The 25150-nt window shown below is 47.3% G+C and overlaps 4 protein-coding genes across 12 annotated transcripts; 1 reads left to right on the forward strand and 3 right to left on the reverse strand.

Annotated features, from left to right (window-relative positions):
- The first annotated feature begins 1789 nt into the window (after positions 1-1789).
- Positions 1790-7383, forward strand: LOC101763139 (diacylglycerol kinase 5). 2 transcript variants are annotated; one of them, XM_004970137.2, is made up of 13 exons: positions 1790-2021; positions 2918-3128; positions 3247-3369; positions 3498-3626; positions 3983-4068; positions 4172-4295; positions 4893-4941; positions 5082-5164; positions 5293-5360; positions 5552-5626; positions 6189-6276; positions 6422-6541; positions 6830-7383. In XM_004970137.2, exons 2-13 carry the CDS (start codon positions 2931-2933, stop codon positions 7145-7147), a joined length of 1461 nt encoding a protein of 486 aa, XP_004970194.1. In that variant the 5' UTR covers positions 1790-2021; positions 2918-2930; the 3' UTR covers positions 7148-7383. The 2 variants fall into 2 exon arrangements, with proteins under 2 accessions (XP_004970194.1, XP_004970195.1); XM_004970138.4 differs by lacking the exon at positions 1790-2021 and adding an exon at positions 2058-2226.
- A 119-nt stretch (positions 7384-7502) lies between these two features.
- On the reverse strand, positions 7503-11125 carry LOC101785962 (pentatricopeptide repeat-containing protein At1g09900). Of its 7 annotated transcripts, none has more exons than XM_022826788.1 (5): positions 8862-11125; positions 8459-8691; positions 8254-8338; positions 7954-8063; positions 7503-7826 (listed from the first exon to the last, which is right to left on the reverse strand). In XM_022826788.1, exon 1 carries the CDS (start codon positions 11047-11049, stop codon positions 9022-9024), a length of 2028 nt encoding a protein of 675 aa, XP_022682523.1. In that variant the 5' UTR covers positions 11050-11125; the 3' UTR covers positions 7503-7826; positions 7954-8063; positions 8254-8338; positions 8459-8691; positions 8862-9021. The 7 variants fall into 7 exon arrangements, with proteins under 7 accessions (XP_022682523.1, XP_004972201.1, XP_022682522.1 ...); XM_004972144.3 differs by having other exon boundaries at positions 8214-8338; XM_022826787.1 differs by having other exon boundaries at positions 7503-7806; positions 8254-8691.
- Positions 11126-11488: 363 nt separating this feature from the next.
- Positions 11489-14357, reverse strand: LOC101763812 (5' exonuclease Apollo). Its single transcript, XM_004970139.2, has 4 exons — positions 13930-14357; positions 13609-13817; positions 12794-12901; positions 11489-12543 (listed from the first exon to the last, which is right to left on the reverse strand). The coding sequence occupies exons 1-4, from the start codon at positions 14225-14227 to the stop codon at positions 11857-11859; spliced, it is 1302 nt and encodes a 433-aa protein (XP_004970196.1). The 5' UTR covers positions 14228-14357; the 3' UTR covers positions 11489-11856.
- Positions 14358-14496: 139 nt separating this feature from the next.
- Positions 14497-18271, reverse strand: LOC101764207 (universal stress protein PHOS32). 2 transcript variants are annotated; one of them, XM_004970140.4, is made up of 2 exons: positions 17252-18271; positions 14497-15061 (listed from the first exon to the last, which is right to left on the reverse strand). In XM_004970140.4, exons 1-2 carry the CDS (start codon positions 18021-18023, stop codon positions 15051-15053), a joined length of 783 nt encoding a protein of 260 aa, XP_004970197.1. In that variant the 5' UTR covers positions 18024-18271; the 3' UTR covers positions 14497-15050. The 2 variants fall into 2 exon arrangements, with proteins under 2 accessions (XP_004970197.1, XP_004970198.1); XM_004970141.3 differs by having other exon boundaries at positions 14497-15058; positions 17252-18266.
- Between the last annotated feature and the right edge of the window lie 6879 nt (positions 18272-25150).

Raw genomic sequence — 25150 nt, forward strand, 5'->3', positions numbered from 1 at the left:
TATTTGCACGAATCTCAAACACCAGCTTCCGGAAGTCAGATAGGATTGGAGCATGAAACTCCGCAACCGCAAGCCTCGCACCCAGCCAAGACATAGACCCACAGGCCAGTTTCTTCATGGTGGAACGTGGAAGCCCAAGTTCCCGGTCGGCCCATCTACACAGATGCCCTCAGTGGGCCTGATTGTACAGAGCCTCTTTTCTGATTGTACAGAGCCTTGGTCACACACAAACAAACCACCGAAACTAGTTCACCCCGTTGAGCGATCAAACGACTAAAAAGTCCGTCCGTTATCGGGCTGTTGTCGGCCGCCGTATCGTCAACCAACCGCCGCCTAGCCTAGTCCAATGCACGCGCTCGACCGGGCTGGGGCATCTGCCGCACACCAAATCAAGCCACGACGATGTCGCCGCACTGTCGGCACGAACTTTCGGCACCAGCTAGCACCTTTCAGGCAGCTAACGATGTTCGACCTCTGAACATTCCGATCCCTTTCTATACGAGCACCAGGTCAGCACCGGTGCACGGCGGGCGTGAGAAAAAAGCGGAGATGCTTTAATTTCGTCACATCGCGAGGAATCTCCCTCTTGCTTGTGAACAAGGGCACCTCCAGAGCAGATTATTCGATGCGCTCGCTCTTCTATCATCCGGTTCGCGAATAAGAATTTTTCGACTCCGGGCCACCACTAAAGTCCCGCCCCCCAAGTGGTTCTATCCGTGGATAATCTCGTTGCGATTATTGAGACGTTGTGAGCATCGTGGTTGTTTGTTTTGCCTAGCTAATGCATGGTAAAACCGTGGCGGCCGTCGTTGCTGGATGCTTTTCGTAGTACCATGCACATGCAAGTATGCAACGACGCAGCTGATGTGACAGTTTGCGTGTTTCCTGGCCACGGAGATTTTTTCCACGCCCGGAGATTGCAGGGTACCAATTCCATCTGATCAAAACACGTGTAACATCTCCAAAGTCTAATCTTCAGTGGCAAGCTCTCCACGGGGAACGTACCCCGCCGCCCCTGGAAAGGCATGAAATTCAGACGCACGTACACACGATCGGGTGTCACGTGGAGCTGCCGGCAAATCACCTGACGAGATTCCTGGACACTGCTCTGCTCCGCTGGTCCGGCCTGTCCCGGCCCGGCCCGAGCAACGACGCCCCACGCGCCCACACCACGGTGCCGCCGGCGTGGCCGTCAGAGAAACAAAAACAAAAAAGGGAACGTACCCCGTCGCCGGCGCGCAGCTCCGCGTCCTCCCTCGCGATCGCTGCAAAGTGTCGTAGGCTCGCGGCGTTCTCGTCGGAGGAAAGGAAAAATCGCGACCACCAGAGGGAGCCCGCACCCCGGGGGGTCGGGAACTCGGCCACTCGGGACGTCCTGCCAAAGCCGAAGGACAAACGAACGAGCTGCTCCGCCGGCGACGCCAACTACTACAACCGTCCAAAGGAAAAGCCAAAAGGGTCAGCACCTAACCAACTCCACGAGCCTGACACGGGTGCCCCACGCCGCTCCGGGGCCACATGCCAGACGGACACGGCAACCGCTGCGGTCATCTGTTCGTCACCAGAAGGAGCAGCTGAGCAAGCAAAGCAACCGACCAAGTTCCAATTCCAACGGTCCCGCACCGCACCTGCATCATTCTGTTGGGCCCGCACGCAGCGCAACCCGGTGGGTGTGGGCCGGGAACAGAAGCCACGCGTCGTCGGCGCCGCACGTGGACCAAGCGGCGCGCGGCCCGCCCACCCGCTTATAAGCCACCGCACGCGCTCGGGCATCCCCCCGTGCCCTGGGCTCAGCTCACCCGTCTGTTTTTCAAGCTGCCCCCTTCCCTCTCCTCGAGCTCACCACACAAGGACAACACACACCGCACGCGCAAGGGAATCCCTCCCGGCTCCCATTCCCATTCCTTCCCTCCGCTCGCGGCTCGCCCCCGAACCGAGCCCCCAAAGCCGGCGCTCGCTTTTAGGGCCTCCGCGCCGCGCCGTCCGCCCCAAGCGATTCGGATTCTCCCTGCCACCCCCAGGTGAGCGCGCGTGCGGTCCCGGAGCTGAATCCTCTGCTAATCCGTCTCGTGAGGTTTCGAATCCTGGTTTATGCGGTAATAGCGCGGGTTTCTGCGTGATTCTGCACAGGCAACCCGTTTTTGGTTTCGTCTCCTCCTTTTCTATGCGCGCTGCTTTGAGTCCTGAATACCTCTGCAAATAGGAGCGCGATTCTGCTCTGGCGCGGTAAGGGTAAAGGGTTTTCCGACGTGTTCTTCGACAATGATTTGATTCTGGCTGAGTAGAGCGCATTTGTTTCGAATCCATAGTGTTGGCTGTGTTTCTACCTGTGGTTTGCCTTCGACAAAGTTGTCGCCTCGGTCTGATTCTGACTTTAATCGGGCTGATTGCTCACATTAATTCGACCGCCTTGATTGATATGAAATGATTCGGGCCTTCTTTCGAAAGGAAATGATTCGGTCATTTATGGCTACCTTTTCTGCAGAAAAGAAAATCAGCTATGGCTACTTGTTTTAGATTGTTCTAGGATACTGGCAGGTGACGCGATTTTATTGGCAGATTAACGATAGCAGCAATTTCTCCTTCAGATAATTGGCAGCAAGCCTTGTTGTCAGACTGACAGCGACAGCCATCTGTTATCGTGCTTTTGAAGGGATGTACGTCATGCGCTGGTTCTTTCCAAAGCAGCTGACGATGAACCACTTTCAGTTTCACCTAGTTTTGTATTGCCCATTCTGAAGCATGTACCACTTACTTGGAATAGAACAGAATCGTGCCCTTTGCCAAAAATGTAGTGCTGTGTTTGCAATTTACCAGCTTGCTTTTTGCCGGTGAAAGAACAGAAGTCAGAGCACACTTTAGAATCTTTAGCCTTACAGTGTATAATCATGTTTCTTACGTAGTATGAATATTGCAGGTTGCAGATTTCAATGGAGAACAACGTTGACAGAAATAACATGCTGAAAGAATTCTACATCCCAACTTATATTTTCGTGCCAGAGTCTCCAGTGGAGCATGTTTCTCAGATACCCACTTGCCCTGTTATTGTTTTTATCAACACAAAAAGCGGTGGCCAGCTGGGACGTAACTTAATTGTCACATACCGTAAGCTTCTCAACCATGCTCAGGTAGACCTTGTCTGTTTATGCAAATATGCTTGTTTGGTATCACATTGATCTTGCATTTTTTTACAGCAGTAAATCAAATTATGGTTTTGCGGTCAGTCCTTAACTGTGTAAAATTCAGGTGTTTGATCTGCTTGATGAAGCTCCAGACAAGGTCTTGCACAAATTATATAGCAACTTGGAAAGGCTCAAGCACGGTGGTGATGCTCTTGCTTCTGAAATTCATAGGAGACTAAGGCTAATAGTGAGTGCAACCAGGCAATTTCATATAGCAAGATCTCTTCCTAATATGTATTGTATACCATTATTTTGTCTTTTTGTTTATTTGAATAGCATTAACATGTGTCTATTTTATCGTGGAAATACTATTAGGTTGCTGGAGGTGATGGAACGGCTGGTTGGTTGCTTGGAGTTATATCTGATCTTAAGTTAGTACATCCACCTCCTGTTGCTACTGTTCCACTGGGAACTGGAAACAACTTGCCATATTCTTTTGGATGGGTAAGTTTAAAACCAATACAATCTTTCTTTTCCTATTAGACAATCTTTACTGCAGTTTTCTGTACTTGTATGATCCTTTTATGTTCGGTCTGCTTTGACACATATAACTTTATGTAGAGACGAAATATTATGTAGTTATTTTCTCCTTCGCTTGTAATTTTTCAACTTTCATAGCTGTTCAGTAAGTCCATAGAATTTTACGTCATCTGTTGGATAAGCAACTGTTTCTTCTGGTGGTGGGTGGGAAAGTCCTCTTTATGTTGCCTTTTGTGAAGCCAGCTTTTTTGTTAGGCTGCTAGCTCCTTTGGAATACTTCTTATGACTGGCTGTCAATAATATCAACAATTAATATGCAGGGGAAGAGAAACCCTGGAACAGATCAAGATTCTGTCATATCATTTCTTCAATTGGTAAGAGAAGCAAGAGAGATGAACATTGATAGGTGGGTTTGCTTTTTTAAAAGCTTTGCTATCTTTCAGTATGAAATCGTTGTATGGTATATGGATGTTGACTAATACCGGTAATCACTCATTACAATTATTCAGCTGGCATATTGTCATGAGAATGCAAAGCCCAAAAGGTTCTCCTTGCGATCCAATTGCACCTCCAGACTTGCCTCATTCTTTGCATGCATTTCGCCGTGTGCCAAAGACAGATCCACAAGATATGGTAACAATGCTGGACATTACCTTTTCTTTTCCTTAATGTAGCATAGTTACTGCAATTATCTACCTTTTGCCTTTCGTTTTGGACACAGCTGTTGCTTACCCCTTTTCCTCTCGAAGAATATGATCCATCACCTTTGGTATATTTCAAGTGCCATGTTGATATGCATTAGATTAATATTTAATATGTTGATATGCATTAAGAACAACATCATTCCTTCTTCAAAATATGCTTTGCTTGTAGTCTCGTGCTATTCTGTACTTCATTTATTGGATTTCAGAATATTTAATTGGGATCTTTTCAACTTGTTGAATAGAACATAATGATTGTTTAATCTGTTCAGCTTGCTGAATGATACATGAGTTTTTTTTTTGGTTTTCATGCTTTTATCTACCTGAGTAGATAATTGTTTTGTGCTATATGTTTACCCTCTTCATTAACCGAGTTGCGTAAATGCTAGTTATCGGATCTGAGAAAAATCTTGTCAAAAAGAATTTGAGAAAAGTTGAAGAACTAATTTTCAAAAATATGTCGAGAAAATCAACCTTTTGAATTATGCCATGCCATTTCTTATGTATACTCTTTTCGCGGTGTTCCCAGGAATATTCTTACACATATCGTGGGGGATTTTGGAATTACTTCAGCATGGGTAAGTTCCTTGTTCTAAAAAGGTCTACATTTTAGGTTGCTTGTCAGTACATTGATTTTTGGCTCGTTTTGTAAACTGGACAGAAGAAACTTTCTCCTTAGCTAAAGTGGCAGTTTGAAAGACTCTTTATTCTGTAACAGGAATGGATGCTCAAGTGTCTTATGCATTTCATTCTGAGAGGAAACTGCATCCAGAGAAGTTCCAGAATCAGTTGTCCAATCAGGTGAAGTAAGCTGCTGTACTCTCTCTATTTTCTTAGTGCTGGTTGTTCCTTATGATTCATTGTCATTTATGATTTACGTACACTTTTTAGCCGTACAGAAACCAATCTCCTTGCTGTTCTTATTGCAGAAAACATATTTAAAGCTGGCATGCACACAAGGATGGTTTTGTGCCTCTCTGTTTCATCCGATGTCTCGGTAATTCTCTCGGTGGCACTAACTTGGCTGTGAAAGTGTCTTGTGTTGTGAAAAGGAATATTAGTCACAAGTCACGGTTCAGAAATTTGGTATTTATTCTATTCATTGAAAAAAAGGTCATGGTTTGTTAATAGGAGTAACATTGTAGTCGGCTCACACCACTTTTGTCATTTTTTTTCACTGGGCTTCAGGAATATTGCTTGCCTTTCAAAAGTAAAGATAATGAAGAAATCTGGAAAATGGGAAACATTGGAAATTCCGCAGAGGTAAGCCTGCTGTGCTCTTCCTTGTCTATATTCAATTCCTGCGCATCAGTCTGTTATCTGATCTCAAAACAAGTACTACAACTCAACCCTACCCATTCTAGAAGTTGCATGTAAAATTTCAACAGATATCATGAAGCCCAAAATATTCATATTGGCCACAACTTATTTGATGGCTCACACATATGCATATGTAAACCAATCCGCAGAAAATACCCTAAAGTGGTGTTGATAGGCCACACCATCACCATTCACCAACTCAATATTTTAAAATAGTAAACAAACGCTGAGCATGCCGAAGAGTTTTGGATGCTGTGTGCTCAACTCTGAGCGCTGATGGAACATTGAACTTTCAATTATAGAATAGAGAATGCTGTAGCATATAATCCTCATGGTTGTCTTATGCGCCATCTTTCTAATTTGAACACATCACGGTAGAAGCACTAGATGCTTATAATATTTTCAGATGATTGCCTTTGGTGTCATGATGTCAGATTACTTCTTCAGAGTTCAGAGTCAGATACTATTCTGTAATGTTCTGACCAAGTTTTTAACACAAATGCAGTATCCGGTCCATTGTTTGTCTCAATTTGCCCAGCTTCTCTGGTGGACTAAACCCTTGGGGAACACCAAGTAAGAGGAAGCAAAGAAAAGTGAGTTTAAGACATTACGCTACTGACATTCTTCTACAGCACTTCTTTTATACCATTGAACTCGATTTATTCCACAAAACAAAAATTGTACGCGAAGATTTTCAATTTCATATTTGATTCGTTCATGTGAAATATACCATTGCAGAGAGACTTGGTAATGCCTCCACTTGTGGATGATGGCCTTCTGGAGATTGTGGGTTTCAAAGATGCTTGGCATGGGCTTGTCTTGCTATCCCCCAAAGGCCATGGAACTCGTCTTGCTCAGGTTTGCTACTGCAGACTGGATCATTACTTGCTGTATTTCTCCCATCCACCCCCACATGCATTGCTACCAGATCACCTATCAGTCATTAGATGGGCCTAAGTGGCGCATAAAACTAGTTAGAACTTAGAACTCAAATGCAAGTTCAAGTGTTCAACTATGCAAGCAGCAGGACGGAAAATTTGAAAGCTCCATTCTGGAGCTCAGTCAAACCTCTTTGCTTCAGCATGTTCGAACCCCTCAATTCAAAGAAAGCTAGTTCATGAACACTGAATTTCTTTTCATGGGCAGGCTCACCGTGTTCGATTCGAGTTCCTCAGAGGTGCAGCCGATCATGCTTACATGAGAATGGATGGCGAGCCCTGGAAGCAGCCTCTTCCAACAGATGATGGCAAGGTCGTGGTGGAGATCTCCCATGCTGGGCAGGTCAAGATGCTCGCGACCAGAGGCTGCATAGCCAAAGGCATCCATGAGTCGTGCCCAGCTATTTCCACGGTTCATCCAGAGTCCAGCTCCAGCGATGACACGGACGATGACTTCGAGGAGGAGAGGAGGAACTTTGGGGCTGCCTTGTCATTTCGGTACACGGGCGATGTGAACAAACAATAAAAGGTCGTGTTTTACTTTGTTGAGCCTTGTACAGTTGTTTGCGTAGGCCGTAGCCCGTAGGAAGTAGGTTGATGCTCTAATTTACGTTGTCCATGTAAGATAACTTTGGCTGACAAGTTTGTTATGTTATGTCAAAGTTGTGTTGCGCCGTAGTCATACTAGGATTCTGGGGTGACTACTGACTGACCATCTTGTACTATCAGTATATTTGAATGCAGTTTTTCTTCAGCAATTCATCGACTGAGAACTACACTGGTTTTAGCAAAGGTATTTCGATCATAGAAATCTTACCAGACGAGTCAAGCCACAGTTCTGAACTGAGCGCCGTACTAACTTGGATTTGAATTCAGTTAAATAAGCAAAAAGATGAATTTCTAAATTCATTTCAGTGGCAGGTACAGCCGTACATCACGCGTTGGATTTCAGGCTGCATTAGGGATGCGACTTAAAATTAAATATAACCAAGTTCAGTACAAACCCTGGATACAGCATTTGATACACTCATCTCACCAATCTCCAGCGCCGTGCCATGCTTGCCCAAGTCATGCGCCACTTTGTTACTCTTCCTGACAGTGCTGAAAATGAACTTCGTCAAAGCAGATGCATCCAGAACCCAGCTCTGAAGATTACTCCGTTGACACCCATGTCTCCCTCAGTACCTGCAAGATAACACTAGATCCTGGGCAATGAAATTTCTTCAGTTTTAATCTTTAGCGGTTCAATGGTTTCTATGTTCGTTTACCAACTAATTTAAGTGATGTGATTAAGTGGAAGAATAAAATATTACTGCATAACTATGAGCTCACCTGCAGAATAGGTCCCTGATCTCCTTTCTCCTCCACCCACTTGCTTGGGTCTGTTGCATCTTGAATTGTTAAAATTAGTTTCTCACATCTCCATCATAGCCAGCAATCACCTATTGAAACATAGAATAACATTAGAATCTGATACCAGACTTAGCTATTTGAGGATAAAGCATGTGTGATAGATTCTGATGTTCCAGGAGGCCAGTAAAAAAATAACGCCATAAACCTACAGCAACCCAAAAAGAAGCTAAAAAGCTTACAGCATACAAATTCTCGATGACGAAGATCGTAAGAGCACACCTGCCTGTTTAAAGTCAAAAAAGGGCATCCAGACGACATTATATTCCAATAATTCTTTGACAAGCCAATTTTAAGTTACAGAAACCTGGGTAAAAACATTATTCAGTGAGGAATGTTGTCATCTGCGCTCTTGAACGGCAAATGAAATAAAAATAGAAGGTACTGTCTCACACAGCCCTGGAGGGAAAAGCAACAGGACACATACCCATAGCTCATGAAAGAAAAGCCCAAAATCATTGAAGACAAGCATGATGCATTACAGATTAACAAGTCAATGTGTTAGTTGAAAACTCAAAAGTGTCAAGTAAAAAAAGTGGATTGTATTCTTTACTGCCACAGTATAAATCTATGAACACCAAACTTCTTTGCTTGTGCTTTACTCCGGATTCATTTCTTGGTCTCGTTGGTCTTGAGTCTTGACACTTCGAAGTAAGGTTCCTGAACAAGATTATTCTTGTTAGTGAGATTTCTACAGCCTAAGCCTATTCAAATAAAAAATGCTTTTGGCAATATATGACACTGTGTACAATTTTTTGGTATAAGAGTAAGCTAAAATCGGAAACTATATTTCCCAGGGCATAAGTACATAAACCTAAGCAGAAACTCACATTGTCATGATTCCTTCATACGAGATTATGGGCCCTCAAACAACCATCTACATGAAGCACAGAAGGCAGCCATCAATCTGCTTTACTGTGGATAACGAATAAGCACTTAGTGCTCTGATTCATCATGACTAAAAGGGTATGCCCAGCTTGATCTTCAACCTTATTGCCACTCTTCTATTAAGTTCTTGCTTACAACTCCTCTTGAACACAACTCGCTCAGTAGATCTCGGGCCTCCTTCAACAAACCCTCATGAGCAAGGCCTTCAATAAGTATAATGTAGGTTGATTCATTGGGCATGCATCCGTTAGATACCATGTAGGCAAAAAAGTCAATAGCATTATCTATTTCACATCTTTTACAGAGCCCAAGTAGTATCTTGTTATACACCACAGCTTTGGGTCTCATTCCAATATCTTGCACTACGTGAAACATTTGAATGGCCTCTTCAACTCTATCTTCTTTTGAGAGGACACCAATGATTGAAGAAAATGTAATTATATCTGGCGAAACTCCCTTGCTGACCAAGCCTTGCAACAACTCCAGGGCATCTTCTGAACTGCAATCCTTGGTGATCCCATCCAGTAATGTATTATATGTAATCAGGTTAGGGGTGCAACCATGTTCCATCATCTGCTCAACGAGTTCAATTGCTTCCTCAAGAAATCCTTTTTGACAGAAGAAACTCACAAGAACATTGAAAGTCACTGCATTTGGAGGGCAATCTCTACGAAGCATCTCAGCTATGAGTTCTGCTGCATCATCTAACCGTTCGGCGTTGCACAAGCCTGTCAGTAAAGTAGTATATGTGATGGTATTGGGTTTGCAGGGCATGCTTCGAAACAACTCTAGGGCACTGTCAATACGTCCTTGCACACAGAATCCATTAACAAGAGCATTGTATGTGACAACACCCACAGTACACCCATGCTCTGACATTTGCTCAATAAGCATAATAGCTTTCTCTATCAACCCCTTTTGGCACAATATGCAGATAAATGTATTGAATGTCACCTCATTTGGGGGACAATTCTTTCGGACCATCTCTTTCAGAAGCTCCTTGGCATCATCCCATCGTTCGGCACGACACAAGCCCTTCAACACCGTAGTATAGCTAATGGTATCTGGATTGCACCCATAGGAACCCATATTATTTAAGAACTTAAAGGCATCGTCAACTCGGCCTTGTTTGCAAATAGAGTTAATGACAATATTGCACAAGGTAGTGTTGGCTGAGCATCCATGCCATGTCATTTGTTCAAGAACTTGAATCGCTCGCTCCACCATACCTCCTCGACAAAAGAATCTAATCAGCATGTCAAAAGTCACCTCATTCGGCATGCAGTTCCTCTCCATCATCTCAGCAAAGAGCTCCTCAACGTCGTCCCACCGCTTAGCAGCGCACAGGCCCTTCAGGAGGGTGGTGTAGCTGACAGTGTCAGGCTGGAATCCGTAAGAGGACAACCTGTCCAAGAGCTCCCTAGCGTCATCAACACGGCCTTCCCTGCACATGCCATTGATGATGACATTGTAGGTAACAATGTTGGGCATGCATCCCTTGACACGCATCTCGTCCAGGACCGCCATGGCCTGCCCAAACCCGCTGTTCTTGCACAAGGCCTCGAGGAGCACGGTGTAGGTGACGACGCTGGGCTGGCACCCGCGCCGGAGCATATCGTCGAGCAGGCTGAGCGCGTCGGCGACCCTGCCGCGGTCGCAGAGGCCGCGGATCAGGGGCGTGTACGTGTACGCGTCGGGCGCGACGGGCATGGACGCGATGAGCCTGCGCGCGGCGTCGAGGTGGCCGTAGCGGCAGTACCCCGCGACGAGGGTGTTGTAGGCGAAGACGTCGACGGGCGAGCCCGACGTCTCGGCGGCCCGGAGCACGCGCGCGGCGTCGGAGGTGCGCCCCCGGCGGCAGAGGTTGCGGATGAGCTTGGTGCAGAGGTACACGTCGGGGGGCTCCCCGTCGCGGGAGGCGGAGCGCTCGACGAGGCGCGCGGCCCCGGCGAGGTCCTCGCGCGCGATGAGGCGGCGGAGGCGGGCGCTGGCCGGGTTGGGCGCCGGGGACGCATTGGGTGACTCGGGCCTCGTGGCGGCGGCGGCGGCGGGGGTGGCGAGTTGGTGGGGCTTGGGGTTGGGGAAGGAGGCGTGGGGGAAGGGGAAAGAGGAGGGGAGGAGCGCGGCCATGGTGGCGACCTGGTAGGGGTGGGAGTGGTCGCGGCGAGGCGGGCGTGTGCCGTGTGGTGTGGTGTGGGGAGCATCGTCATGGTGACTCCCCGTGGAGATTGGGCGGGACCGGATCAGATGAGTAACGGTTGGTTCCTTTCCTCAGCTCGGGCCGGGCTGCCGCTGAGCGGCCTCTCAGTCTCAGCTTTTTTTTTTAACAAACCAGTGCGAGTTTGATGTACCAGAAAAATACAAGATTACGGTCTTAAGAGGCTATAAGTGGGAAAAGGAAAAGTAAAGAAAAATAAAGTTGGATTAGAATATCAACGCGGCCGCACCACTCCACTCGACAACGGCAGCAGAACCGAAACCTTTACTGCGGCACCCACCAATATTCTTCGTGTAATCACCGAAAACCTCCAGACTTGACTCCGCGTTGACAGGACCTGAGAGAAAAATAGACCAAGAAGGTCAAGCCACGTGGGACCCTCTCAGACTAGTTGAAGCCGTGCAGTCCAAAACTCCGAAATTCGCAGCTTGTTTACAGGTTCCACTCGCTTTCGATGATTGTATATATACAGAATAATGAACCGTATCAGTACAACTAACAAGCATACGAGCTTTCAGCAATCCACCTATTGGACAACATCACAAAAGGAACTACAACCTTCTAAGGAACAGACGCCGCGACTGCATCCAGATTCCAGAACAGCTAGCCGTTCAGTTTGGACTTTGAACAGCACATCCCATCTCATTGCTTCAAACCTTGCACCAGCCAGTTGTTGATCTTTACAAAAGAAAGCATAACATTACTTGCGGAGAGATAACTCAGGCGACACCGATGAGTTCTTCAGCGTCATCGATCCTTGCACCGCAGCCCTCCTTCCTCTTCCTTGTAACTTTGCTTCTATACAGACTTGAACTGGAGATCCTGACCTTCGTTTCTTCCGGGGTCGCCGAACCATTCCGCCTTCTCTTTGGTGTTAAGTTATCAGTATCTCTGCCCTTGTTCTTTATGGGCGTCCCGTCATCATTAACACCACTGTCTGAACAAAGGTGACTGAAGTGATGAAGGGGATTGACGTAGCAGAATGATGTCCTGACAATTCCTACGACTGTTGATGGCCGCACTGTCTGCATAAAGTTCTCCAACTCTGAAAAACAAGCATGCTCGGAATACGGCAAAGTGTAAGAATCCTTGTCAAACAGCTTTGGTGGTGACAAGGGATCATAGTCCATTCCTTTGTCTCGCCCTTTGCACCTGACAGACTTTGCTGGTGATCTACCCTTGGGCATGGCCTTTCCTTCGCTGCTCTTCAAAAGCCAAGGAATACCGGAAGGCATGATCCCTATGGTGGGGCACACTTCATTCAAAGCTTCAAGAGTCTCAATGGTGACACTGTATCTTGGAACAGCACGGATCCTAGTCAATTTGGTCTGCGTGGTAAAGATCTCATGGTTTTCATCAATTCCTAGAAGGTGTATTGTCAGTAGGCGCTGGGGCCAGACCCAAATCTGATAGAAAAATTGAAAGAAAACATTTCAGAATTAGGAAGCTGAACATGTAATGTTTAGAGAAATAGATAAAACATAGGCTGATCTGGGCAAACATTGATACTGAAGCAAGTTAACTTTGAACCATAGAACATCAGTAAGTAAGACATCTGCCAATGCCATTTCAATTATTTCTCAAAAGAAATGCATCGCCACCAAGGCTCTAAGGAAAATACATGGAATTAGTATATTGGGAAGAAGAGGCTACAACCTTTGTTTGTAGTTCTCTGGATATGTGAAGCAAGAGGTCTTCTTTCCCAAGAGTGTCAACACCAATGATAACTTCATGGTTCGGATGTGCTCGAATAATATTGACCATCTGCATTTCAAAATTAAGAAACATAAGCATCAGCAATCGCAATATGGTGAACTAAATTGATTTCTATTTTGGCCAGCACAGTGCATTCATTTCAGCACACAAAAACATAAGCCCTGACGATCTGATTACAAATTGCTAGTGACGTCTTATTGAAGGTGGCCTGTTCACAATGGCAGCACTAGTAGGGCAAGCATCCCTAATACATGCTCAATTAGCCGCATGATGAACTGCATGATTTTAGTGGCTTCTCTTCCTGCTGTCTAATGCAGGCAAATAGCAACCAACGCATGCACATTGGACTTCACTTTTCACAGTGACATTTTGGCCTGAGTAGCAACAAGCTACACTGATCTTCTAAGGAAACGCTAATTACTAAATATGAGTAGCTTCGTGAACCATGAATGCATGCTCAAGCTGAGTCTAGAGAGATTTAAATAAATTAAGCTGTAGCCATTTCTCACTGACAACTCACGATAGGCTCTGAAACGTGCACCTAAGTGTATGTGTATCTAGTAATTCTGATGACTTTCAGGCTTTAGTGCTTCGCAGGAATTTATCTTGCAAATAATTGAAGCCGTCCTCGATGCTAGATGGTTTGAGTAAGCGCGGAAATGGACCCTACAGGTTCGTCAAACTGAACCATCATGCAACGAGGACATAAATCAGCACAATCATCAATCCATCACGCTGATTTAAGCGAGACTGACCTGCTCAGCGACGACGGGGCGCGGTGGGAAGTTGAGCGACGGGTGGCAGTAGGTGTTGTCCAGATAGAGCAAATCGACGGTATCTCCGCCGAGCGCGTCGAGAAGCGCCTGCTTCGCCCGCCGGGCCTTGCCGCACCCGAGCTCCCACCGGAAGTCCCCCGTGTAGAGCATGCACCCGAGGTCCCCGCGGAAGAGGTACATGAGCGAGCCTGAGCGCAGGGACCAGACCGCCGCCGAATCGCGCCGCAGATCAGCAATTCAGAACCATCCCGCCGTGTGCGGATCAGGAGGGGGAGCCGGGGAGGGGTGAGGGTAACGTACCTGGGCAGTGGAGGGCGGGGATGGCGGTGACGCGGAGGGACAGGGGGCGGTCGGAGGTGGGGGAGGAGAGGGAGAGCGTGGCGGAGGCGCCGGGGGCGAGCGGGCGGAGGAGGGAGGCGTCGATCCCGGGGAAGCGGGTGGGGAGGAGGCGCGCCGTGGTCGGGGAGCAGTAGAGCGGGCCGTGGCGCCACCCGCCCGCCGAGGCGAGGCCGCGGGTGTGGTCCTGGTGGAGGTGCGTCAGGAAGTAGGCCTGGCTGCCAGCGGAGAACTTGTCCACAGACACCAGGCCCTCCTCCATGGCTCGCCGCCCCACCCGATGGCGATCCGGCCGAGCCGATGCTTCACCTCGCCTCACGCCGTCCCCCTCGCTCCGCCGAGCATCCTGCTGCCGCCCTGGAGTTTTGGTCGCGCCTCTTTCCCTTGGAAAAGGGAGGGAAAGAAGCGAGGCGGGCGCGCCAAATCGAAAAGTTCAATGCTGACGTGTACATGGCTGCAACACAGGCGATTGGGTTGCAAATCGCGCAAGGATCGGGGCATCGAGCATGGCAAATGGCAACATGGCATTTGTTTTGACAAATTTATTTCTAATGAATTCTTCACAAAGCAGTCTTACAAATACTCCTACAAACATAAACACGCAAGCACAAGCTCATGCTTTTAGCAGCAGAAACCGCTCAACTAGACAATTATTCTTTCCAACAAAGCAGTAAATACAGAATAGTGGTCCTCTATTAACCAAGCATCCAATACAGTAGCAAGCTGAATAGATGTCATGACCGTGTAGACAACGACGAGAGAATACAACGGTCGTCAACTGGCTTTGCAAAAACAAGATAGATTCGGGAGCCCAGCATAAGCATCCGTAAACCATAAGACAGCTCCAACCCACTGGAAGTGTACTCTACATTGAACATCTCACAAGCAAACCGACAAAGACTCCGATGATCTAGGACTCCAATATGAAACTCTAAACGGGAAGCAGCCTGCTGATGGACCCAGTTTATGATACGCAGTGGACATAGAAGCAAACATAAACAGCCAGTTGCATCTTCCAAATACACAAGGATCCTCTCACCACAAGCTGCATGTGTTCCTTTGTGCTTCAGCTCCATGCCATTGCCTCAGTTTTCTGCTGTGCACCAAAACAGCGGAATCAAAATCCAAAATCCAGTGGCAACAAGCAAAGCTCCCCAGCACAGGAGAGGCAGATAGCAGGCAAGTATGAGAAAGGCATAATTATCGGATGAATGCACAAGGCTCAAGAAAAGGAAAATTGGCATTGGCATACAATACGAGGAAGGAACTGGTTATGCTTATATCAAACAGGCACACTCAACATACTAGACAAGATAGCAAATGAATGTAAGTTGTAAATAGATGAAACAACAAAAGTGAATAAAATGCTAATGCAGAATGCTCCTTCAAAATAGATGTTTAAGAAATGGCATCATACATCGGCACCAGCATTCTACTCCGTGAAAGAATTTTCTCAAAATCAACCCATATAATCAAAATATATTCGGAAGGCACCACTACAGGAGGTAAGACAAAAATATGATGAAATGTGATTTGTTCAGATGGATAATTGCATATGATAACAAATTAATGTACACAAACAGAACAAACAAAGCATCTTTGGTATCTCAAACCATCACAAGTTGCCAACACTTAGAAACCACTAGGACATTTCTAGCCCAAACTAAAGCATTTAGCACATCATATAGTTCAAATGTGTAAATATCATAGTCCTGGAATTTTTTTTGGTTTGTTGCTATACTTTTCTGCTACTAAAACATGCCAAACTCCCTATACCCTATTGTCACAATTTGCCCACTGGTAAGCTCACAATGTTAAGCCAAAAAGTGTGTCAACCGGCAACAGTGCCGATGAACTAAAGAGGCCCCCAGTCCAGATCAATTTCTATCAAACAACAATGTAACCAGGTAAGAAGACTAGCAGATAATAGTAACTACATCCATTATGAGGTCACTTAGAAATGAAGCATAAGATGGACAGATATAATGCTTCAATCAGTAATCTGAGGGAAATGAGGCGTCGTTTGAAGTAACTTAGTGTCATTGGCAGTTATTATGCAAGTATGCAATGCAGCTAGGAAGAAGTAACAACAAGAGAGGATGAAAGTAACTGATATCATCAAGGCAACAAAAGAAATGAGGTTAGAGATACGACTAAGAGTAACAGGTAACCTCAAGGCAATTACATATAGGCGGGGCCCTTATCAGGGCAAATGTATCAAAGGACAAAAGGAAAGGATACTGATACCAAAGATATGATAAAGGTGTCACATAAATAATCCATCAGAAGCGCAAAGAATTAGAGTGATGATTTTTAATTGTCTACATCCCTAGTATGTTATGATTTTTAATTGTCTACATCAGAAGCACAAGTAATCAATATACTTTACACTGGAAGTATGTGATGAATTTTAGTTGTCTACATCCCTAGACGAAACCTTCCAAAAAGCAACTATGTTGAAGTGGGAACGCCTTCAATGGAGGTGACAAGGAAATAAATTATCATTTTAGGCCTTTCTAAAGAGAGAGCAAGTAATCCTGAACTACTTTGATCAAATTGAAATTTAGGCTAGGTATCTATGAGAAAAATTTGCAAAGCATCCAACCGGAAAGTATAGTCTGCCATTTTGAATTATAGATCAGTATTCAGTAGAGATACTACACCACCACCACCCACACCAGCCTTGGGTATTGACATTACAGTTTTGATTACCAGTGTCCTAGGTATGCTTACTATCCTGGAAATTGCAGAGCCTGCTATATTCATTTATTGTGCTTACTCTGCAGAAGGTCAAATTTCTAAATTGAGAAAATATTTCATTTTCTGTACCTCGCGTGAGTGGCTAAGCATAATAATGTTTTTCTATTAAGAACGGATAGAAGAGCTGCATATTAATGAAAGACCATCAGCGAAGATATGCGGTTTGCATCACAGTGTTATTGTCTCGGTACAATTCTGCAGTTTGCAGCACAGTGTTATTGTCTCAGTACAATTCTAAGAGAACCGCCAGCGCCAAACATCTAGCAATAGAGACTACCAGCACTGTTAACATTTTACAGAAGTCTGAAGCAAGTTAATTGATTCAGCAAGACTACCAGGAAACAATACTAGGCCATCAAGCTTGTCACTGTTAACAAAAAGTATGAAACAGCTAATTCTGCACTAACATTTTCTTCCATATTTGATATTTCTGTGCTTAATCGTTTCACGAAAGTTCTTCATGGCAAAATAGCCAATCAGCATGCAAAGTCAAAACTGTGGAGCTAAGCAAAGGAAGGGGGCAGACCTTTCTGCACCTCAGGGGCGTCGTGGTACACAGGTTCATCCTCTGGCACAGTGTGCAGCTCATCTATTGCCCCAGCTGCATCTCCACCAGCACCTGCAGCATCATCCGGGTAGCGAACAACCACAACTGGGCAGACACAGTGATGGACGCAGTAATCACTAACGCTCCCAAGCCTCCCCTTGCCGCCCTTCCGGTGGGCACCGAAACCACGGCTCCCCATGATCATAGCGGAGAGGCCGAGTCGCTCGGCCTCGAGGCAGAGGCGCTCCTTCATGTCGTGGTCCTTGACGACGTGGATCTTGAAGGGGATCTGCGCGTCGACGAGCGGCTGCGCGAGGTCCTGCGCCTTGGTGGAGGTGAAGGCGTCGTAGTCCTCCTCCCGCTTCTTCTGCAGCTCCTCCTCGGTGGGCCCGCCCTGGGCGGCGGCGGCGGCGTCCTCGGCGGCGTCGGCCTCGTCGGTGACGGAGACAGGGATGGAGCCCCAGTCGGCGCCGTAGAGCACCGAGGTGGGGCGCACGTGGAGCAGCACGACGGCGTCCCCGGGGCGGAGGTAGTTCTGCACGGCCCACCTGACGGCGAAGGCGGACTCGTCGGAGAGGTCGACAGCAATGGCGATGCGGCGGTGCGGGGAGGCCGGGTTGGTCCCCGCCAGCGAGGAGAAGAAGAAGCGCGGGGAGGAAGGCTGGATCGCGGCCGCCTGCGCCGCCGCCGAGAGCCGCACCGGCGCCGGGGCCGGGGGCGCGTCAGCGCCGGAGGAGGGGTTGGTCGCCATGCGGGGTGGGTGGGAGGGGAGCCGATCGACGGAGGGAGGGAGGGCGCCGCTAGGGTTCTGCCGAATTTACCCTGACGAAGAACAGCTCGCTGTTGTTATTTTTGGGGGGATTTTCCGGTGGCCGTTTGATCCGGGACGGAGGCGAGGGGAGAGGGGGGTTTTGGTTTGTGGTTCGAAATGGAATGAGGGGGGTGAGAGACCAGAAAGAAAGTGCGTGTGCGCAGGCAGAGCAACCGGGGGAGTGCGAGTGCGCCCTCTGACTTTGTGGATTTGGGGAAGAATAACTTGTTGTACACGTAGCGGCCTAGTGGTGCCCCACTGTCTGTCCCTTTTGTGTTCGTTTTTCTTGATTTTTCTTTTAGCTCGTTCCTTCACCCGTGTGATGATTTTCTATTGCTGCTTGACTAAAACCGCCTCTGGTAAAAGCTGGTTCATTTTCCTTCGGAGCTGAGGCGCTCTCGTAAGCGTACACGATTTTTTGCAAGAATAAGCATGATTCCTTGGAATTCCCTTGCAAATGGACAAATGGGGCCTAGTGAATAGTGATAGCTTGTTTCTTCAGTTGATGATTGGTATAGGGGGTGTTTGGGTAACACCTCCTAAACTTTAGTACCTGTCACATCGGATGTTTGGATACTAATTAGAAGTATTAAATATAGTCTAATTATAAAACTGTTGACGCCGGATTTCGTCATCAGTAGAATCGGCGCCAAGGAGGAAAGAAGTCGAAGAAGTACGGATGGGAATCGGTCAAAAGGTGCTATAATGTGGAATCGGTCGGTAGCTTTTACTTCGCTTCAGGGTGAATGCGCCAGGTTCCCAATCGGCAATCCTTTGCCGATAAGAAATCGGCCGATCAGGAAGGTGGACTAAGGTGGGCCTGTATGGGCTTGGAAAGATGGAGGGATAAGGTGGAGTTCAGCCCACGAAGCGTGGGGTAATTAGTTTAGCACGGATTGTGCTTGTAGATATTTGTTTTCTGTTTGAATTAGAGATAGAGTTCTAGTCGGTTAAGAAGATTATTTGTACGGGGCTATAAATAGCTACCTTTGTAAATCTGTAAACACAACAATCAATCAATACAACAAGTTACTTTATTCTTCGTACTTACTTTCGAGCAGGCGACTTCGCCGTCACTTTTCCTTCTCACGAGTTCGTGCGGATTGGCAGGGCTGCATCATCTTGATCTCCGGCCGATTCTGTAAGTTCCGTTTATCGAGTAATATCTAAGCTTTAACTTCCGGCGCATCGCTGTTGTTTCGTTTAGATTTATTCATCAGTTATCGATATCGACTAGATTCATAGGTTTTTACCTGTTTTCCTAGTTTTTATCACCAGTTATCTCGCTAGGAATCGGTAGTATCGGCTTTCATTACTTTCTGTTGTTAGATCCATTCGTTGCCGATTAGATCTTTTCCTAGTGCTGTTATTACGCGCTTTGTACCGATTACTTTAGTATTTTTCTGTCTACAAAGCTACAGGGATCATGTTGTTTTATAACCGATTTCATCATCACAGTAAATCGGCCGATTTGCCGATAAGCTCTCTCGATCGGAAACTTAGCCGATCGTAGTTACTGAACGTGACACGTGTTCTTCCTTGCCAATCAACAGGTCAGATTGGCTGGCACGCCGCGCGAACCGCACCAGGGCATTCACCCGAACAGGAGCTAAGCAGATTCTCCCGGGTCGTGTGTCGGTCGCTGGGATTCGGTTGACCGATTTCTAGCGCCAACACACTTTTGGCACGCCCAGTGGGACCAACACAGCCGCTGTCATGTCGAAAGCTGCTGAAGTCTCCGAAGATAACGTCATCGAAGTGACGGAAGCAGATCTAAAGGACGACCAAAAGGAAGATCTGAATAAATATTTAGAGCAAGTTCGAAAAACTTGCTTGAAATCCTTCAGTCGTTCCAGGAGCGGGGAGACTGTTAAAAAGGCTCCTTTCTCTGCTCCTCGTCAGATCACAATTTCCGAAGATTCGGGCAAAATGTCCGATATGATTGAACAATCCCTTCATCACGCTTTCATCAACCAATCCCAGGTACTCTCAAACATGGTGCACAATGCTGTTGTCAACTCCTTCGCCGGAGGTATACCTCAAGGGTACAGGGGACCTACTTATTTTCAGCCGATTCCACCAAATCAGGCTTATCAGGCTTCACAGCCGATCCAATCCTCGGTCGGAGGATCTGGTGCTTCTACGTCATCAACTCCTTTGGGATACGGCTCCATCCAGCCGTCCTCTGCACCACTCCCTCCAGTCATCCCTTTACCCTGGGGGGCACCCTTAAACACGACCGGTTTGAATCAATCGGTCAGCCAAGGAAATCCTCCGTTCCAGACACCCTCCCAAACGGCCACTCGGCCGATCATACCACCATACCAGCCTATCGCTCCGGAGGTCAACAAGACGTCAGAGCTCATGCTATATGATGAAACAAGTGGTTCATACAAGCAGCCGTCCTTTACTACACCACCGGCTTATACTCAGATACCACCTTTTCATCAACCTCCTTTTATTCAACCTCCAGTTTATCAACATGTGCCGATACCGCCGCCAACTATTCCCCAGCAACAACCAGATTGGTCGGCGCAAATTGCGGAGATAATGCAAGAACAATTCGGCTTGAAGCCGAAGGTGCAAACTTATACCTATAGAACACCATACCCATCTACATATGACCTGTTGCCGTTCCCCCATCGGTACAAAGTTCCTGATTTTACCAAGTTTTCGGGGATGGATGATACGTCTACCGTAGAACATGTGAATAGATTCATCATCCAATGTGGGGAGGCAGCTACGCAAGATGCCCTACGGGTACGGCTGTTCTCGTCATCCTTGTCTGGATCGGCCTTCCAATGGTTCACCACTTTGCCACCAAACTCAATTATCACATGGGCCGATCTAGAAAGGCAGTTCCACAAGTACTTCTATGCTGGGGTCCATGAAATGAAGCTGTCCGATTTGACTAGCCTTCGGCAAAGAAGTGATGAGCCGATACCCTCGTATATACAAAGGTTTCGGGAGATCAGGAACAAATGCTACTCCTTGGCTCTAACCGATGCGCAGTTGGCCGATATAGCTTTCCAAGGCCTGCTGCCACACATTAAAGAGAAATATGCTTCACAAGAGTTCGAGAGCCTGAGCCAAATTGTCCACCGATTGTCCGGGCAGGAGGTGCGTCCATTCGATCCAAGAAGGAATTTCCAGAAGAAAGTGGCATTCCTGGAAGAATTAGAGGATGAGGAAGACGCCGACATCGGACTTGCAGAGTGGATTAAAGGAAAAAAGCCGATATCATGCCCGTTCGGCAAGAAGGAGCCAGAAGCATTTGGTTTCGATACAACTAAAGCTGACAAAATCTTCGATCTTCTACTCCAGGAAGGACAGATTAAACTCTCGCCGTACCACACGATACCCTCTGCCGAACAATTGAAAAAGATGAAGTATTGCAAGTGGCACAATGCCACGTCACATGATACCAACGAGTGCAAAATCTTCAGGCAACAAATACAGTCGGCCATTGAGCAGGGCAGAATCAAATTTGAAGTGCCGGCAAAACCGGCCAAACCAATGAAAATCGACCAGCACCCTTTTCCTACCAACATGGCTGACACGGGGAGGAATTCTCTCCAAACAAAAGTGCTGACGTCCGAGTCGGCAAAAAGGAGTGGCGCTGTCGATCCCAGAAATCAAGTTACTACTGAAGACATCAAGGGAAAGCGACGAGTGGAGGCCGATGACGGTGAATCAGAAAGACCACGCATTACTTCCCAGTTCCTGCTCCAAAAGTACCAATGCCAACATGAACGTTCGAGGTCCCGAGAGGAAGCGATGCGTCGGCATGAGGAGCACTGGAGATGCCCATTCTTCATCCATTGTTGGGAAAATAACCTCAGGCTACCATCAGCCGATACTTGCCCAAAGTGCAACGGTCCCTATCGAAGCAATCGGCCGTTCACCAGGTCTCGTTCCAGGGATGGAAGGCCAGAACCGATCAGCAGGAATCGGCGCAACCCAGATGATCAGCGTCCTTTCTTGCGTGATCGGCTGGGGGGCAGAAGTGACCGATATGATCGGTCAGAAGGTAGAAGCCATAATAGGCAGGGGGGCAGGACCAACCGATACGATCAATCAAATAGCAAAGCCAGCGTTCACAGCCGGCTCGAAGACATGGCCGATGCTCGGGTAACAGACGAGAACCCGATAGGACGCGAGCCAGAATGGGAACGCGCCGGGAAAGAAGGGAGGCTGATAAACCCCAGATGGTGTCCCGATGGTTTAACCAAATCACAAAAACGAAGAGTCCAACGCCTCCGCCAATGGGAACAGCAAGAAGAAGAGAGCGCGACGGACAAGAAGGAAGGGAGGCCTCGGGTATGGCGCCCCAAAGGAAATGACAAGGGCAACGATGAGTCAGTGGGTGATGAATCGGCAGCCGAAATCGGTATGGTTTTCATATTGCCGATGGAGTTCATGACCCCTGCCGATCAACAGGACGTGTCGGCAATAGAGGAACAAACAGCACGGTTGGCTTTAGAACCAATGATGGCCACGTTCGAAAAGCTCGAAGACGACGAACGACAACATATGAAGGCACTGTTCCTTAAAGGGCATGTTGACGGTCGCCCCCTCACCAGATTGATGGTCGACGGGGGAGCTGCCGTCAATATCATGCCGTATGCCGTACTCCGAAAGCTGGGAAAGAGCGACGACGACCTGACCAGGACGGACATGATGCTCAAGGACTTCGAAGGCAAGGTGTCAAACGCTCGCGGTGCCCTCTGCGTCGACCTCACCATCGGCAGTAAGACCCTTCCTACCACGTTTTTCGTCATTAATGGCAAAGGGTCCTATAATATGCTTCTTGGCCGAGACTGGATACACGCAAACTGCTGCATCCCGTCAACTATGCATCAATGCCTTGTACAATGGGTCGGTGATAACATCGAGGTGGTCAAAGCCGACTCCGCGTACAGCATCGCAGCAGCCGACGCACAGCAATGGAGCTGCGAAACCGTTAGATGCATATCAGGTAGGGTGTGGGAAACCGATTTCCTGAAGGTCACCGATTTTGGCCTACAGCCGATCCGAGCAGTCGGCTCCGAAGAAGCGCAATAGATGGATCAATTCGCCCGAGAAGACGGGAAGCTGGGACACGGATTCACGTCGGCCGATTCATTGGAGATGGTAGATTTAGGTGACGGGACCAAACCAAGGCCGACTTTTATTAGTGCAAATTTAGATCCAGAGTATAAGTGTAAATTGACAAATTTATTAAGAGAATTCAAGGATTGTTTTGCTTGGGAGTATCACGAGATGCCCGGATTAGATCGATCTATTGTTAAACATCGGCTACCCATAAAGCCAGGGTATCGGCCGTACCAACAACCCGCACGGCGATGCAATCCTAAAATTTTACCAGACATAAAAGCTGAAATAACTCGGCTAATTGAAGCAAAATTTATTCGGCAATGTCGTTACGCCGAGTGGATTTCTAATATCGTGCCGGTGTACAAGAAAAACGGGAAGCTGCGCGTTTGCGTTGATTTCAGAAATCTTAATCAGGCCACACCGATGGATGGTTACCCCATGCCTACGGCCGATGTGCTGATCGACGCTGCCGCAGGGCACAAAATTATTAGCTTCATGGATGGAAACGCCGGATACAATCAAATACTTATGGCCGAAGAGGACATACCCAAAACAGCTTTCAGATGTCCAGGCCATCTTGGTCTATTCGAGTGGGTGGTGATGACTTTCGGCTTGAAGAATGCTGGGGCTACATATCAGAGAGCCATGAACTACATTTTTCACAAACTCATTGGTCTCCTGGTGGAGATCTACATCGATGACGTTGTGGTCAAGTCCAAAAGCCATGAGGAACACCTAGCCGATTTGCGAAGGGTGCTAGAGTGTACCAAAAAGCATGGTCTTAAGATGAATCCCAACAAATGCGCTTTCGGCGTCTCCGCCGGACAGTTCTTAGGATTCATGGTGCACGAGCGAGGTATAGAAGTCAATCAGAAGACCATAGCGGCCATCAACAAAGTCGTTGCTCCACAGAACAAAACTGAGCTACAGTCTCTAATCGGCAAGGTAAACTTCATCAGAAGATTTATATCTAATCTATCTGGACGGATTCAAGCGTTCACACCACTTCTGAAGTTGAAGCCAGACCAAGAATTTATATGGGGAGAAGAACAGCGCAAGGCGTTAGAAGACATCAAGCGATACTTGGTCTCACCCCCAGTCCTGGTTCCCCCTCAAACGGATAAGCCGTTTAAACTATATTTATCAGCCGATGACAAAGCTATTGGGTCGGCTCTAGTCCAAGAGTTTGAAGGCAAAGAACGGGTAATTTATTACGTTAGTAGAAGACTCCTGGATGCCGAAACAAGATATCCTCCAGTGGAGCGTTTGTGTTTGTGTCTTTACTTCTCGTGCACCAAACTCAGGCACTACCTACTGTCGGCGGAGTGTATAGTCGTATGCAAAGATGACGTAGTAAAATACATGCTGTCACTGCCGATATTGAAAGGACGAATCGGTAAATGGATCTTAGCTTTATCGGAATTTGACCTACGGTACGAATCGGCAAAAGCCGTCAAGGGTCAAGTCATGGCCGATTTCGTCGCCCAGCACTGTGGGCCGGAGATCGCCTTCGTGGAACTAGCGCCTTGGCAGTTGTTTTTTGACGGGTCATCATGCGGAGTCGGATCAGGAATCGGCATCGTTCTCATATCGCCTCGGGGGGCAAGATATGATTTCTCTCGGCCGATAGAAACCGCCGCCACAAACAATCAAGCGGAGTACAGAGCTGTATTAAAAGGCTTACGATTATTAAGAGAAGTCAAGGCCGATTCTGTTGAGATCTTCGGGGATTCGATGCTAATTGTGGATCACCTAACCGGAAGGGCTGAGTGCAAAGATGACATATTACGAATTCATCACGAAGATTGCTTGCAGCTTTTAAAAGAATTCAGATCGGCAGTAATCGAGCACGTCCCAAGAGACCACAACGAGGAAGCAAACAAACTCGCTCAACAAGCATCTGGGTATCGGCCGATTCCGGGCGCCATGGCCTTAGAGCTTGCAGCTGACGATTGGCGCAAAGAAATTGC

Source organism: Setaria italica, chromosome V (genome assembly GCF_000263155.2).
Source record: "Setaria italica strain Yugu1 chromosome V, Setaria_italica_v2.0, whole genome shotgun sequence".
NCBI classification, from domain to species: domain Eukaryota; kingdom Viridiplantae; phylum Streptophyta; class Magnoliopsida; order Poales; family Poaceae; genus Setaria; species Setaria italica.